General features: G+C 41.4%; 1 protein-coding gene across 1 annotated transcript; it reads right to left on the bottom strand.

The window, feature by feature from the left end:
* Positions 1-10,376: 10,376 nt before the first annotated feature.
* Positions 10,377-16,787, bottom strand: CHRNA9 (cholinergic receptor nicotinic alpha 9 subunit). Its single transcript, XM_030948044.1, has 5 exons — positions 16,718-16,787; positions 14,422-14,567; positions 13,438-13,592; positions 12,247-12,779; positions 10,377-10,921 (listed from the first exon to the last, which is right to left on the bottom strand). The coding sequence occupies exons 1-5, from the start codon at positions 16,785-16,787 to the stop codon at positions 10,377-10,379; spliced, it is 1,449 nt and encodes a 482-aa protein (XP_030803904.1).
* Positions 16,788-18,296: the final 1,509 nt, after the last annotated feature.

Here is an 18,296-nt window from a genome sequence, read left to right as displayed (position 1 = left end):
CAAAGAAGGCAAGACAGAAGTTAGGCTGTGCAACATCCACCAACAGCAGCAAAATGAATTAGTACTGGTGTCAGAAGAGGTATGCAAAACATCACTGTCTGTATACTGAGGTCATAAAAGTAAACTTAATCCACATTAATCCAGAGTTGCTGGACAGTATTTAAGAGAACAAAAGCAAACTACAAGTGATTGTACAGATCCTTGATAAGATACTTTTTCTCCTAGTTTTGCCATGAACCTTGGAACTTCTAGCTCCCTACCAGAGTAAAATCCTTTTCTTTCAATAGCATGCAATTAGGTGAATTACCTGGTATAGATAAAGCTGCTCTTTGGAGAGATCTTACTTACAGTGAGACAGCATGAACCACAGGAGCAATAAAAAGAGGGAGGCTCACATACCAGGTAAAAAGTGAAAATTCTTACAAATCTCCATTTTGTTCTACACCTGCTCCCCACCACAGCTCTTCCTGGACTAAATGAAGTCCCTATTCCCTTTCCCTACAGATTTAATCCTTTTTAAGAGAAATCTTTATCTCTGTAATAGAAATTGCCTGTGTTTGTTTATTCATCAGTAATGCCTGGGTGCACCTGAAGGGTCAACACTACGAATTACAGAGCTGTAGGAAAGCCTGCCACACTTTTGGGATAATTCCTGCTACCAGGGCATGAAGAACCTCGGCAGGACCCAGAACTTAACCAAAGCAGCTATTCTAGCATAATGCTCTACTTCTACAAATGCCATCTCTAAACTTGTCAAGAGACACTAAAATTTGAAAGAAAAAACAGCTACAGTCATTAAGTAAAAGGAATTGGGAAATCACTACCAATACACAGTGTCCTAGCTAAGCACCCCCACTAAACACAGTGAAGCAGGCAATGAAAAAAAACCCAGTATCATTCTGTTCTGTCTTGCATTCACCCCCATTTAGAGCAATTTATTCATACATCCTGCTAAAGAGAAAAAACATGGGGTGCTTGCTGATGTACAAGCCACAAGAGGAGGCCTCAGTCACAGCAAGACAAGCAGCAGGAGGACCATGGCCCACAGCTATAATAATACTTTGCTGCCTCATCTTTAAACAAGCATCTCATTAAAATTAGATGTTGCACCACTGCAGATCTGCCCACTGGTTCTCTCCAGCCTGTGATAAAGCCCCATCATCCATGTGCAGAACCTGCAATTTTTAGGTCCCACGGCATTCTCACAAGGTTTCCTTTTTTTGAGTTAATTGCTTTTCTGATATCAGAAATTTCTGAAATCAGTAATTGTGCCATGCTCCTTCTCTGTAGGAAAGGCTTTGTGTATTTAATGGTTTTAAGACAATATTGATACAGGTCTGATTAACGTTTACCTTCTTATTCCCGCTATTTTTTTCTGTTTGTGAGTTTTTTAAAGAAAAGACAAGTTACAAAGAGCAATGTAGCAGTCACAGCAGCAGCACAGTGGGAGTGAACAGTGGCTGATGTTTTGCTGCTGCACAAGATGAAGTCCTTGCCCCCAGGCTGGTCACATCACCGCGCCAGCAAATACAGCTAGACTGGTGACAGAGTCTGGTAGTGTCTGCAGCCACTCTGCCTGCTCAGCAGCACTGCCTCCTCCCCTCTGCCGTGTGCAGGAGAGCTCCAGGTGTGAGTCCTCTGGGATGGAGAGGGAAGGGGAAGGAGTCACCTGCCTGGCTGGGCTCAAGAGCACCACCTACAAAGCACATCGGCAGGTAAAATGGAAACAGTGTCATGGGGGAAGGTTAGAGCATAAACCAGGCCCAAGCAGCAGTTAGAGTGCTCTGGGTCTCTTGAGCTGGACCAAATTACCTCCAACACAGTCTTATTACATCTGTTACCTCACAGGAGCAGTTGCACAGTCTCTACACTTCAGGAATTCTTCAGAGGATGGTAACCTAATGCAACAATGAAAGTTTAAGTTGGTATGGTGGGTTGACCCTCAATGGACACCAGGTACCCACTAAGTCACTCTTACCATTCCCTTCCTCAGCAGAACAGGGAGGGAGAAAATAAGGTGGGAAAAAATCCCTCATGGACAAGGACAAAGGTAGATTAATAAAGCAAAAGCAAAGGCTGTGCATGGAAGCAAAGCGAACAAAAATATTAATTCTCTACTTTCCATCAGGAGATGATGTCCAGCTTCTTCCTGGGGAGTAGGGATTCAGTACACACAGCAGTTTCCATGGAAGAAAAATTCCCCACCCCCTCCCTACCACCACTCTCCTTTCCTCTTTTCTCATAGCTTTTATAGATGAGCAGATGTCTTGTGTTATGGAGTACTCTTTGATCAGTAGGTCAGCTGTCCTGGCTGTGTCCTCTCCCAAAATCATGCCCAGCTCCAGCCTCCTTGGCAAGGGGAATGTTGGAGAGACAGACTGATGCAGTGAAGCACTGCTCAGTGACAAAGCCAAAGCTCTGGGGTGTTAGCCACACTTTTCTAGCTACCAATGCAAAGCACAGCTTTGTGAAGGCTCTTATAGGGAAATTACCTTCACAACCTGGTCCAGGGCTCAGGTTTCTCCTGTCATAGCTCCAAATGCCTCCAGCAGGCATTTTCTCTTGGTCCCAGCAATATACCAGACTATTCTGATCAAGGGTGGGGATCAACCTCCACTGCTCATGAAACCTCCAACCTGCAGTACTTCAAGGACTAACAGCCTACCTCAAATCAGACCTCTTCCTAAGACTGTTCACCCCTGAATCACACTATAAATTAAAGCATGGCTTCTGAGGAAGCAATGAAGGAGCCTTCCAGAATAGCAATCTTTGCTCTTACCCATAGGATAGAATTCTTCATTTACTCAGTCCTTAATAAAGGAGCAGCTGTGCTAGCAAGGGTGCATCACTTGTTGCATCTTGGAGAAAACAGCACATTTAGGGTTAAGAGCCCCTTTTTTTGTTGTTGTTGGGTTTTTTTTTAATTGCCTACAAACCTGGCCTCAAAGCACCCCAGGAACTAGAACAGTACTTGTATGACCCCTAGAGGTCTCAGGATTCAGATGAGGAATTAACTCCTCAGAAGGAACTTTCACAGCAGACACTTGGGCCCTGGACTTATTCTTTCCAACACCCTTCACCTCTCTACCATTCCCCCGAGGGCAGGACCCCCAGACTGGTTTGCTGCTGGTGCCTCAGCAGTCTAGGGCCCCAGTATAACGCTCCTGGAGACACAAAACTTGCTGGCTTGAAGCACTGCTGAGAGTTCATGCAGCTCAAGGGTGCTGTCCCAAATAACTCACTTATCCAGCCCAGTCCACTTTGAACCAAGGTGTTGAGAATGCTCTCTGTGGCAGGTCAAACAGCCTCTGCAGGGTAGTGGACGTGGCATTCCAAAGCAGAACTGAGACACTGTACCTGAAGGTGACTGAGTTTTGCCCATACCTGAGCAGCATACCCCTGAGGTCATTGCACTCCACTACTGCAACAGTGTTCACAGGGGTCTTAGGATGAGGGAAGAGACATAGATCTGACTCCATGTTTCAGAAGGCTTGATTTATTATTTTATTATATATATTACATTAAAACGATACTAAAAGAATAGAAGAAAAGGTTTCATCAGAAGGCTAGCTAAGCTAAGAATAGAATCAGACAGAATGATAACAAAGGTTTGTGTCTTGGGCCTTGTGTCTAAGCCAGCTGGGCTGTGATTGGCCATTAATTACAAACAACCACATGATTCCAATCACAGATCCACCTGTTGCATTCCACAGCAGCAGATAGCCATTGTTGACATTTTGTTCCTGAGGTCTCTCATCTTCTCAGGAGGAAAAAATCCTAAGGAAAGGATTTTTCATGAAAAGATATCTGCGACACACGACTGTTTCAGAGTGAGGGAGTAAGAAGCCAGTTCACCCTTGGGTTTGGGATGTTAGTTGCTAAGCCTTTTTCATAAAGCTTTTCATGAACTCTCATCCTTTGACTATGAGGAAAGAGATTACCTTGTGACCACCATTCTGTTTTCAGCTATGTTAAAAACAGTAGATAAAAGCAACAGAAGTTTAATTCACCACAGATATCTTGCTGGCATTCACCTAGAATATTAAAATGCTAATCAAAAGTAGGCACAACCTGCAGGACAAGAAAATACCCCTATAACAGCTATGAACCATGTCAGGCCTTCTGTGGAGGAAGCTACCAGCTTCCTGTGAGAACATGGGTGAGCTGGACAGAAAATTATTGAATAATCATGGTGCCAGAAGGAACTTAGTGCTATGAATTAGCCCAGAGAAAGCCAACCTTCCAGACCATAGAAGTGACAATTTTCCTGCTGAAGGCCAGCAGACACTTTTGGGAACTGAGCAGAGAGATGAAGTAGATGTGCTTTACCAGTAGGTGATGGCAGTGGGTCCTCAGGGTCCCACCCATCCATCAAGCTAGTGAAGGCTTGGACACATCATCATGATTCAGGGTAAGCTGGCACTTTGTCCTTGACTAAGACAGTCACCCCTTACCCCACACCAGAGCCAGTGCTGTGATGCAGCCCCAGGGTTGCCAGCAGCCCACCCCTGGACACAGGCTGCCCAGTGAATGGCACATGTAGAATTAAAGCAGCTATCCCACAGCCTGAATGTGCTCTAATGAACCCACAGGTGCTGATCAATAGTCTCAGTAATTTTACATTTTTCACTCCATGTTTAGTTAGCTTTTCCCATCTCTTTCCTCTTCTTCATTTTGCTAACATTCTGTAGCATTATTTTGCAGCGCAGCTCTGTCTGCTACCATCCCCTAAGCAATTGTGGCCCCATGGAAGTCAAACCACCACTTCCATCCCCATGGAACATGGACTCCACATTCTAGCCAAATGCTTTCTCTGTAAAGGTCTTTTCTAACTGCTGGAGACTGCTCCAGATGACTTTACCATCTATTTACCTTTCTTGTTAGGGTGCGTTTTTGCTCCAACGTAACATTAACAAAAGGCACTCTTGTCACTGCAATGTTGTGAGCAGCTTGGTAGTGCTCAGCTAGAACTGAAAACACAAAATGAATAAAACAACCAGATCTATGACTTATCTGTGGCACACTAACAACAGAAGCATGCAGATGTGTGCATTAATGATGCTATCATTCTTTATTTGTTCATATTATATTGCCTCAAAAAATTTCCTGCTAACTTGTTGTTAAACATGCTAATGGAGAATTCAAAAGCAAACAAAACCAGAGTATGATGTGATTATACAGCATTTAAGACTGCTATTAATCAAGATGTCTGTTAGTGATGACAGACACATAGAAAGCAAATACCCAGTGAATCCAGTTTAATAATTCTATCCAGTGAAACACTCTGCCTACAGTAATCTGGGTTAAATTTAAGTAATTTTTTTAAAGCATATGATTTTTTGCTCCGCTCTTCTTTTGATATCTCTGGCATCACATTAAAATTAATCAAAACTAGTGTTTTCTTCAAATAAAAGTGAAATGTAGGAAAGACTGTGGTATGCAGTCTCCCCAGCACTCCCAACACCATTTATAAAATCTTGTTCAGTGAAGAGTGATATAAATAAAAATAATGACTTATGAAAATCTGTTTCAGGTTCTTTTAAAATAGAGATAAAGATTTGTTGTGAGTACTGTGTGAATGTCAAGACAGAGAACATGATAATGGCAGAGGGAAAAAACAATACCTGCTCCCAAGAAAAACCCATGATCCTAGATGGGTTACTTAAAAAGTAGTACTGGATCACTTTTTAAATAAATGTTTTCAGAAAGTAGAATAGAAACCCAACTTGAAATTGCAGATGCCCTTTTTTAATGTTAATTTGCATTTTCTGGATGTTCAGTAGATGGACTTCTACTCTGAAGCAGGAATACCCAAGAAGAGACCTGCACCCCAGGTAACCAGAAGGCACCACCTGAGACCCTCACCTTGGTGCTGCAGCGTCCTCCTGGTGGCCCTGCAGATCTTCAATGGTCTGTGGCCTGCAGACTAGGAATCAAATGTACAAAAGTGTTTAGAAAGACAGACATAAGAACAAAAGTGAGCTGGGTACTCGCTATCTCTGTTACTCCTTACTGCAAAGGTAAAATGAAGTTCTTAAAAAGTGTCTGGAGACAATGAAGCCCTAATTTGCACAGCACAAACTAGATACAAACACCTTCACTACCTTCTGTGCCCCTTCACAGAGTTGGACTTGTTTCTAACAAAGAAGAAAGATTTCTCCTTTTTAGTAGACTTCAGAGAACAGTGAGAAAATAGATGTTTAGCCTTTAATGGAGCTCTAGGTCACTCACTCTGCCTGCAGGTACAACGGAGGTGGCTGCACACAAACTAAAGAGGTCACCTTTGGTCCTATATTGTCACTGATGAAAACATGTTAAGAAAGAAAACAAGAGTCAATATATTCTTTTCTTCAGTGAATAACAGAAGTTTGTAAGAAAATATGGATTCTTCAAACTTTCAAACAGAATGAGAGGAGCTGCCTTTCACCCCACAGTCTCCTTTTCCTCTCTCCAAAACAATCATACTCAGGTCATCAGCTGCTCAAATTGGGACTGGCGCACAATCAGGAATTCTTGCCACACTCCTGCATTTCTTGAGAAATGTATCATAATCCTGGCAGTGTTAGAGAACCAAGTTTTGCTAACCAGTGGACAAAAGATGTAGATGCTTAGAATGTGACGTCTGAATTCCTGAAACATGGGAAAAACCTCTTCTCTCTCAGAATGTCATTTATTGTTCAGGATGATCCTTTTTGGTTTAGTCTGAACCCTCTTGCTCCAATTTCCATGAACACAAACAGATTTCCTAGCTTAGGAAAGACCATCTTCTTCCTTTCTGCACCGTTGAAAATTCAACACCCCAACATCCCATTACACTTAAGCTCTGTAATTCTGCTTGTGAAAAGAGCAGTGAAGGCATCACAAGAGACAGTTCCTATTTTTCCTCATTTCAACACTGCAGTGACTCGGTACAAGAAAGGAGAGTTGATCTCTCTGCCAAGAGATGGTGCAACAAAAGAATCTGTCAGCTCATCTCTCGAAGGCCTCTGCAGCATAGAGACCTAAAACAGCATTTTTACAGCATCATTGTTCTCCTCAGTAAATATAAAGTCACCCAGCTGCCTTCATGGTAAACAGAGTTACTCAGAGCATAAATAGCTAATTTTATGTTACTACAATCATAGTTGTTAATAATTTCTGTATTTCATCTTCCTCAAAGATTACTGGATCTGAGCACAAGGCACACAAAGGAAAGAGAAAGAGACCAAGATGGGTAAAATTAGATTAAACAGTCCTGTCTCGCTCAGCACTACAGCTCCCATGTACAGTTCTGCCTAGTCACACACAAGGCTGATTTAGAAGTTTCTTCTTGATGAAATTTCTTCATGGAAAGGGTTGGTATGAACTGCCTAGGGAGCGGTGCAGTCACAGTCTCTGGAGGTGTTCAAGAAATGACTGGACATTACATGATGATCTCAGAGGTCTTCTCCAATCTAAATGATTCTGCGATTCTGCAAACATTAGGACCTAAGCTACTGTCCCTCAGAAACTCCTGAGCTAGCTTTAAACCAGGCAGCCCTTGCCCGGCAGCAGCGTGGGCCTTGAGTCAGCCTTGTCACCAGAATCATGGCATGCAGTGTCACATCATGCTTTTTACCCTGAATGATGATCAAGTCCAGGGACATGGCTCAAGGGTCCTAGCATCACAAAAATTCAGGGACCAGCTTCTACTGGCACTCATCATCTGCTACTCACAATCTTTATCAAATCCAGGGTTCTTATGAACTAAAAATGGAAAAATCTTTCTTACAAGATCAAGAAAAATCACCTTATGTAAATAAAGGGTGAAAGAAACACTTGAGAATGTCTGGTGATCCAAAGAAAAGGATAAAAATTTAAAAGCAAATTTAATAGTTAATAAGCTGACTCATTAGAACTATTTTTCAAATCATATTCTTGCAAGGAAGGTATTTCTTATACCATCACATCTTCACATAAAAAGTATTAGGGAATTGCAAAGCATGATTTCATCATGATCATCCAAGCATGCAGAGTACTGAAAAGCACCAGCATGACAGAGGCCCACAATCCACCTAAGATTGCAAACTTTCCCTTACACATGGAAAACCCACAACTGCAACAGTTTGTTTTGAACAGAGTGACATGGACAAAATCTGAATTTCTAAGACAGATATTCTGAATCAGACTAAAGAGCTGTGGAAATCTTGCAGCTGCCTCCAGTGGATGCCACCAGTGGGATGAAGAGCATTGAAGAACATGTAGTCATGAATCCCTAAAATATTGCTCCTCCTTTAGATGCTTGGTGACTGTATTTAGAAGTATGCCAGTAGATTTTTCTTTTATTTTTTCCCTTAAGTCTGGAAATCCATATAATCTTTTGACATCCACCCATCGTGTTGCAAAGAGTTCTTCAGCCTCATCACATGTTGTACAGATTCTCCCACTGCCATACACTGTGTACATTTCATGTACCCTGTTCCTGTATTGTAAGAGACTGTGGACAGTAGCTCTTTATGCCACCCATAAGCCTCAAATAAACCCTTGGTCATCAGTTTTCCATGCTGAAGACTCCTGAATATTTTACCCTTATCTTTAAATACCTTACTCCCTCAGCTTTCCAGACAATATTTTTTTCCACAAGGAAGAGCAAACCAGTTTCCTCAAGCAGGCAGTGTAAGTGCCAGACCCTGAACTATGTGGCAAAGGGATGCAATCGGTTTTCTGCACAGTGAACGAAAATGAAAAGCTTGTCTTCTAAAGGAGCTGCTCAAAGTTACCCTGGTTGAGTGGGAACTGATAATACACAGGGAACACACTTAAGACTTTTTCCACATACTGAGTTTATTCTTGGCTAGACACCCAGTTTAGCTTTACATTAAAACCTGGACTTTAGGCTTGCATTATGTATGAGAATCCAGATAAGTTTACAGTGTTAATTATTCCACACAAAAGAAAACCTGCCATTAGCAATTCAATGCATCATTTACATCATCAAAATAAAAAGAGCAATTCCCTTTCTTCTAATAAATTTGGGCATAACAACTGCATCACTTTACCAGGTTAGCTCCTTGCTCTTAAGTTACTGATTCACAGCTATGCTCCTATTAACTGTAACAATTATGAAAATTAGTTTTATCACATGAACTTTTGACTGGGATCCATTACAATGCCATTCTGCCTCTCCCACTGCATCTAGAATATCATGGTTTCAAAGTTCAGGGTGCTTTGCAAAAGCAATTTATTTGCCATGGACATGCCCGAGGTACTGGTTTCTTACTTTACTACAAGAGACATCCTCCAGAGCTCCATTAGTCTGAGAGGCTTAACAGAAATTAACACACAGAACAGGGGTTTTTGGTGTTGTCAGCAACAAACATTTTCCCATATATGTAAGAACTAAGGTGTTGAGCAAGGAGTGTTGATTATGGCACTACTTTAAAGAATCTGTAAATCATAATTTTGTGCTAAGTAATGCACAGAGCAACCTTGGCATTCCTGTAAACTGTTTAAAATTTAAGTATTAAAGAGCTTGTAAGAGTGAACAAGAGACACAAAGGGTGAACACTGGCAGGTAAATACAGTGAGAGAAGACAGAAGTCACAGCCTCCTATTTTAGCAGTCTCAAGTAACATTTAAAGGCACATCTTGAACAAATGCCCAGGGCAATGAGACATGTAGGAAGGAGAGGAGAAGTGCTTCCTATTATTAGGCTCAAGAGAAAGAATTGAAAAGAGGCCCTCTGACTCAGTGAGGAAGAAACCCTGGGAATTTGGCTTACTTGGGCCATGGTGACAACACAGTAATATTCTGCAGCAGAAAATGATAAAGAGGAAGATCATATTCAGTAAGCTCAACCATATTAGAAACTAAAGGCACAGCATGTAGAGCCTATGAAATGAACAGCGATCAGTGAGCTGGAACAAAAACCATAAGTTTTCAAGTCAAGCTAAAATAAAAGGGAAAAAGGCAATGCCATGAAGGGATGATCTCCAGAAAATGTCGCCATATCACAAATACACTTTTTTTTTTCCCCCTGGAAGAGAGAAAGGGCTGATCAAATTGCAAGGGGTAGAGATGCAGCCCTGGGAATACACAGCTCCCTGCTAGGCTGTCTGCTCCACTGCTGCGATGGAGTGAAGCAGACAGCCTGAAGTGAGGGCCACCTCCCACCAAGGTGGAACAGTGACTGCTTATCCTGCAGCCTCATTAGAACACCCATACTGAGAGGCAAGGACAGTCACCAGCAAAGTCCTCAGTTATGTTGAGTCTCAACTCACTGTCACAGCCTACAGAATCAATTTGTTTATTGTTACAGAATGCAAGACAAAGATCCCAAAAGCACCCCATCACTAAACTCCTCCTAAATGAACTAACATAGAATATTAGATTTACAAAAGGAACACACTCATTTTCAGTTAAGCAGCTTTCCCAATGATCAGCACACTCATAAAAAACACCATGATAAAGAAAATCCACATGAAAAACCTGTCCATCACTTTTGCAACTTTTTTCCACTCAATTCCTTTGGCCCGGTTTGCTTTATGGTCTCTAACACAATTAGCAATATACTCAATATTTTTAATCAGCATTTTGTAACAAGAACAGCAATTAACATTTTCACCATGAACTCCATAGCTTTTATTCCAATTTCCATTGAGCTTCTCCTTGAGATTGCAGTCATCATTCCTAGAGGAAAGAGGACTCCTTACCTCTTTGTGCCTCCTCTGACCCCCATCATCCCCCTCTAACCTACATTCTTCTTCCTTCTCTCTTTTCGGACTTGTGCAATTTTCACCCACATCATAAACAAAAAAGATTTTTGACATATAGTCCAAAATAACCACCTTGGCCCACTGTGGAACAGGCTTTGCTTCTGAGCCACAATGATGGAGATTCATTATAATGATTGTCAATGCAGTGGAAGCTGTGATCATGGTCATAGTTGCTATGTAGTACTTCCCTAGAACACAAAATAAAATTATATTAAAGATGTTACTCTAATTTAAAAAAATCAATGAGAATCAACAGTGTGACAACATAGTACTAAGCATAAATGCAAGGGAAATAAAATTTTAATCACTTTAATTCTCTTAGATGAGGATTCACCATTTAAAAACAAAGATAAAAGCCATTAAAATAAAATCTCATACTCATTACTGGCATGTCTTTATCAGATGAGTGTGTGACTACTGTATTAGCATGGTAAATATTTGCAAGCTAAAACCTCTGACTACTTGAAACACATCCATTCAGAAAGCAGCTCAAAAATGTTTCTCAAGAGCCTTGTTCTTTTCATAGTATCTGCAAAATCCCCATGGCAATGGCTTCACACGGCACCATGGAAATCCCATTTCCTCAGGTATTAACAACAGTGATGACCACACTTTGTTTGAGCTGTTGATGCAGCCCACACCAGCAGATCCATGCTCTCACACTCAAACATGTCAGTGAATAGGCAGACCTTGCTGGCACCCACAACCAGTGTGCTGCCAGCCCCAGGGTCAGAGCACAGAGCTGGAGAGAACACAAGCTGTGCTCCTCTGCCCCTGCTTTCGGCAACTGAAGCACACAGCTGAGCACTCAACCAACCTGTGCAGAGAAGCAGCTCCCAGCCCTGCTCTGCAGATCTGCAGGAGAAGCAAGAGCTGACAGCAGCAACACAGCAGCACAGGACGTGCCACAGACAAGTGTGCCTAAACCCAGTTCCAAAGGGATTGGAACGGATGGCAAGGGAGAGCGTGGGAATAGAGAAAACAGACTGAGCTAGGTTCCTTTCACTGCACATGGACTTTCCTGAACTCCCAGACAAAAATTAAATTTCAGCATACTGAATTCCCAGGAACTATAATCCAATGAAGCAATTGTCAGATATTAAGTCAACTGTGAGTATGCCAGCCAGGCCATCCAACAGCCTGGATCTGACAGAAACATATCTTGAAACAGTCTGACCTTGTGCTTATAGCTTTTGATTATACTTCATGTGTTAGTTCTAAAATTGTTTTCCATTACCAGCTTTACTTCAAGATGTGATAGCATAATTCGAAATCTCTAACTATATTTCATAAATATAAAACAGCTAGCTAGTATAATTTAAAATAAACACAAAATAACTTCTAAATACTGTAGCATACTTACACAGATTCCACACATATTTTAAGTACTTCACTATGTTTCAAAAATACAGCAAATCTATCTTCCCAGAAATCACAAATTACATGAAGATTCGCTGACATACAACCCTGCTATTACTAAGTCATGCTTAAAGACAAAGTATGTAAAACTCACCTATCAAAGGTACATTTTCAGATGGGGGCATGATCTCTGCAACCATCAGCTGGAACACGGTCAGAGCAAGAAGAACTGTAACACCCAGAGACACTTTCTCACCAGAGTCTGCAGGGAGATAGAATCCCAGTGGGGCCAGGAAAGAGATCAAAATGCAAGGAAGCAACAGATTAAATATATAGAAAGAGGACTTCCTTTTCAAAATCAGCGTGAAGGTCACATCTGGATAAGGCTCAGAGCAGCAGCCATAAGTGATGACATTCTTAACTGCTGGCATACCATGGATCTCCCATTCCACATCTTCTATGAAGTCAGAGAGGTCACCACTATCAAGAGAATTGATGAGGTCTACCTGATTACCGTTATAGGTCCAGGACCCAAAGGTAAGGTTGCACTGCTGGCTGTCGAAAGGAAAATAAGACACATCCACTACACAAGAGCTCTTTGTGATAGCAGGTGTATCCCAAGTGATTTTTCCGTCATATCTCAGCACTACATTAGTATTTACTGGTTCTGAAAAGTCATCATCAGCCCTAAAAGACAGAAAAATGGCAGTCAGGATTGACAGACAAAAACTTAAGGGTGAGGGCCAGAGAAGGTAGGCAATGGGGAAGACCCTCCTTTCACACCATTAAAAGCATGTTTCTGAAATCATATTTACACTGAATTTTAGTAGGAACTTACTAATAACCATTATTTACAGGTATGAATGCCCATGAATGCCAAACGTCAGTGCTGCTGAGTTATGTTGCATTTGTTGGCCATAGTTCCTTCAAACTTGACCTCAAACAGAACACAGTAGGATAGGAGTCCATTAAAAGATGAAAACAGTCTGCAGGTCAGTATTGGCCTGGGAGAGCAGACAGGGAGTGCAGCCTTTATGTATCATCTTTTTGTGGACAATCTTCCAGAGTTCTCAGGAACCTCAGCAGAAAGCACCTCAGACAGCCAGGGTATTCAATGCCCAGTGCAGAAAAATTCAGAAGAGCTTTGTTCTGTAGCATAATTTTCAGATCTTGTCTATAGCTTCATTGCAAAATATTTAGATTATCAACAACAAATGTTAAGACAACAAACATACCCCTTGCTAAAGTAAGGTAGAGATGAAAGTTCAGACTCTGTAGGCCAGTTTCTCCTCTAACCCCCTCCCTCCCTCAAATATGCAAGCTGATTTTCTCCAGCCACACTCACTTGTTATATAGGACAATATCTGGTCTCCAAACCAAATTGCTTGGAATCCTGATGGAATCCAGCCCATCGTATTTATCTTTGTCCCATCTGAGGTATGCATCATACCAGCTCTGTCGAATCCATAAGTAAGCTGACAAAATTTGGTTCCTTTCATCCTGCATAAAAATGTAGAGATATTTCTAGCTGAAGGTGACAAAATCATATCTTAGACACAGACAGCATTTGTGATGTGGCTTTGATGTAGTGCTCAAAACAGGCCAGAATACTAACAGGCCACAGAGTAATTCTCAGACAGGCATCCAGGCCCATACACTGTACAGGAAAATCACCGGTTTGGACTCCCACTTGTGCAAACCTTCACCTTTCAGCACCTTCCCCAGTTTTAATCACAGTATCTAATGCTCCCAGTTCTTCCTAATTTCATTTTGCAAGCTTCAGAATAGCAAAGAGCTAACAGATCCAGGCTCAGAAATTCTTTGGGAGCTTGGTGAGGCCTTGAAATTATAATTCAGAAGTCACAAAAATAATCTTTCCTTCTCCTTCCAAACACATTTTCTTTTGCCTTAAAAGTGTATCTAAAAAAATGTATTTATAAAAATTACTGAAGGCTAATTTTAGGGATTTTATATAGAAATTATTGCAGCTTAGAAAAAGCATTTGCTGTATTTAAAACTCAGCAAAAGTTGCCTGGAGGGTGTGATACCAACACCTAACTACAAAAGAAATCTTAAAAATTCAGCAGCTCTAAGCTTCCAGACTTATAATGGAAGCCTTAAGTGATGCAACCAGAGAAGAATGTACAAAAAACTGGAGAACAGAATGCACCCCCAACCCCTCAGTCCACCCCCTCTCCCCTGCCCCTGAGGAAGCATTCCTGAAGTTGTCACAACAAACTGAAGGCTGCTTTTCCTACTCCAAACAAAAGGCTTACATCTAGTATATTCCTGCATATTTTTAGAAAAACAGAACTCTACTTTTACTCACCATGTCTTTAATTTGAGACAATGTGATCTGAAGGGTGACATTCAGTACTTTATCTGTGTCTTCCACTGGTCTCAGAGCATTGGAGTAGTCTTCAAACAATTCATTAAACAGCATGTGAGCATATTTTCCTTTGGCTGATTCTACAGCTATAAAACATAAATTTTTTAGTACATGAGATTAAGCACTGAGCAGCATCAGAAAACACCTTCTTTCTACTGCTTCAAGCAGTATTTGCTCTAACCATATTTATCATTCATATATGGTAGAATATCATTAGTTCAGATACAGAAGAGTACCCGATGGAGTTATTCAAATAAAGACAGCGTTCACCTGGAGCAAGTGAATAGCTAACTTGAGCTTTTCACACCCACTGAAAGACACTGTATATAGCAATCCTTATTTTTTGAAAGTAAATTAAAATTACTTTTATTTTATGAACGACTCTCAATGGCAGGTATTACTGACTTAACAGTCAGCAAGGTCTGAAATGACACTTGCTCACAGGCTAATGGCTTTTGGTATGTCCCTAGCTGCAGCACTGGTAAGACTCCTGCTACTTCCAGAATTTAATCTTTTTCTTTTTAAACTAACACCTGTAAAATGTCTGAGCTGCTCTTCTTCACAACCTGGCAATTACTTAATGTGTGAATACATCTGCGCACCAACATCTTTTCCAAACCATGTATTTAGAAATGCTTCTTGCTATCCAAACTTAGATACTAAAGACAATTAACTGAAACTTGAGGTTTTAAATTATACTTTTGCTGTTTCATACTCTTTTGTACACCACAGTTTTTCTAGGCAGCCTCTTCACATAGATTCACAAATTTCTGCAAGCAAAGGGCAAGAACAACAGAACCACTCTGTTACAACCCACTCCTGAAGGTGGGGTAACTGAGGTTCTTCGTGATAGATCCCTTGGGATGGGAAAGAGTGAAACAACACTGAATGACTGGTTGTGTATAAATACACATATTTATGTATGGCAGGTTTATTTTAGAACAACTTGATGCAATGCTGTCACTGAAACTACAGGGAAAACAGAAACTCTCCAACAACATCTTTTCCATGTTAGAGAATTATGTATTACTTTATTCTGAGCAGGATGTCATTCTGAGCAGGACATGCAATAGAAATTATTTCATCCACACATGCCCGGGTTGTGCAGTGAAAATCATTCCATCCTACATGGTTCTTTACCAGACTTTTCACCTATTTACACATAAAAACCCCAAAGTAATTCAAGTTCACTCGTTTTAAATTACACAGTTCTTAGAGTTCAATCTTCTATTGGTTTTGATCCCTTCGCCTCCGATACTAATTCGGCCCTCATTCCTTGGTTCTCTTATCAACCTTTTCCCAGACCAAGTGTCTCCAGGGCAGTAATGCCCGTTAATGTTCCTTTATTTCCTGGGTACCTTCTGGCTACGCCCCAGCTGTAGATGTTAAACCCATCAGACCTTACCCGGTGAACTGTCGTTTGAAGACAAACTTCAATTCCCCCGCCCCGGGCAAAGGCGAGCAAACCGCTGACTAACGTTATCCCAAAAATTTTAAATGTTGCCTTAATTCCAGCAGTGGGAAAGAGGTACGTAGTCGTATCGGTTATTAGCTATGGAAATTAAACAATATAAAAGCACAAAGATTACACTTAAGAAAATACAAAAGCAAGAAAGGATGAGAGTAGATAATGGAGAGGACCGATACCAGCGTACATGATAAGAAGTATTATCCCATCTCATAGGACCTGCTTTTTATCGGTGTTCTCCCTTATCTCTTTCAAAGCTTGTTGCCAAGCAAAGGTTAATTTGTCCCGGTGATCTTTGGCGATGGGTGCTCACCCGCTTTGTGCCCACCTTCCTCCCCTTCGGTGGTGGGATGCAATAGGGCCTCACCCGAGCACCCGCTGCTTTTGCAAATGGCCAGTTGTTGGAGTCGTTATCGCTTCAGCGCTCCAGTCTCACACACTGCAAGACTCGAGCGAATGCCAGGCGGCAATCCGTAGGGAACAAGTGCTTTGGAGTATATCTCTGGTGATTCACACCTACTTCCCGGACTAATTAAGAGTTCAAAGCAAATCTTCCCGACTAAAAAGATATCCCAACAAACCAAAACTTCCCGAAGAGCGCTGCAATTCTGGTCGTACATGATCGTTTTGTCTGTGCATCAAACACATTTAAACTAAACAGATCAAACACTTCTGGGGCTCAGCCATGTAGGGTAGATCAGGTCACAAGATCCTATGTGAATAAGATAAACTTCAGTGCAACATTTAACTAGCAAGCAGTATTCTCACCTTTGAGTATCACTGCTGTGAACAGCAACCACAGAGAGACGTAAAAGGAGGAGAGGCTCCTCATCTTCATCTCTGGACCTCAAACAAAACTGTTCACCCAAGGGCACAGAAGTGTTTACCACCATCCAAAACTAGCCAAAGAAGTAAATCAAGTTGTACAGCAGCATCCAGGTGCTGATACACGGATGCGGTTCCAGAAGCAGCTCGCTCGTCCCTCGCAGCTGCCAGAGTCGTGCAGCGATCGTGGGCTCTGTCCCTGCCACCGCCCGGGGCTCTGCTGAACCCTCCCTCCCGAGTAACCTGAGCGCTGCCTGCTCTCAAGCTGGGGCTGAGACAGAAAACCAACAGATTGGGTATCAGTGCGAAAACTGTATTCCATTGCATTTTTACTACAAATGCAAGATTTCGTCCCATTTATGACAAATCCTTTTACGGTTCTTTGGAGGGCTTTGTTTTATTGCACTTATATTCTGCAATAGCCCTCTCAGAGCCTGTTCTATGGAACTTGTGGACCTTCACAAGAAAGTGATCTCAGTACTTTAATAGGAATAGTAGCGCTGTACATCACACATCGAATGTCACAGAGAAAAAAACCCCAATGTCCACGGCCACTCCCATGCTGATAAAACAAGGTTTTCATTACCAATGTGTTGGTAATGGAAGAGATGCAGTTACACCAAAGTCAGAAAACACATTTAATATTTGCAGTAGCCCAATATCACTGTGCAAACAAGAACTTCAACATGTCTAGACAACTTGGAGACCAGTACTCAGCACAGTAAATCAGGAGCAAAACTGGACTTTGCAGGTAAAATGCCATTTCCCTTATACAGTACAATTTTTCACAGGTGAACTTGACAAAAAACAATTACATTTACTGGACCACACTTACATTTAGTCAAAAGAGTTTCAGGAGAAAAATATGAACATGAAACAGTACCTCACCTGGCCTTCCATCTCACCCTGATGGTCAGAACTTCAACAGCCCTGTCTATATTACTCATGTTGTCAGGTTAGCTTCCTAGCACCACAGACATTTTCTTCCAAGTTTCTCAGACAAGAGATTACTTCCTCCTCTCCACAGTCCAATCCATCCTTCATGATATACTGCAGTCCATTCTGCCATCCTTTCAGAACAGATAACAGAAAACAGTCACTAAAACAGAAAGTGCAAATATAGAATGAGCTACCAGGAAAAAAATTGGTCCAGAATAGTCCTGATCCACAGAGGTCATAAAATATTGTTGTTTTATTCTTGCACAGTCTTTTGGCCTGAAGAAAAGTTATCCCTCCATACACATAATTTCTACACAGCAGCACTACAAGCAGTCACTGGCTAATGTTTGTGCTTTTGTGGAATTTATAAATCAATTACATTTATGGCCAGGTTTACTAGGTAAGCAATAAGTAATTTTGGTCAAAGCTCCTGTAATGAAATCCACTTCTGTCATTTAATTTGAAGAATTGTCAAAGGACTAAAAAAGCAGAAAACTGTTTAGAAGTCAAAAAGGTCAGAACAGCCCCTAGGCAGTATGTAATAGCTTGCATTTTCTGTGGGATGAAGGTATGTGATGCTAGA

Source organism: Camarhynchus parvulus, chromosome 4, assembly GCF_901933205.1.
Source record: "Camarhynchus parvulus chromosome 4, STF_HiC, whole genome shotgun sequence".
Lineage (NCBI taxonomy): Eukaryota > Metazoa > Chordata > Aves > Passeriformes > Thraupidae > Camarhynchus > Camarhynchus parvulus.
This window is presented reverse-complemented; position numbering and strand designations above follow the sequence as displayed.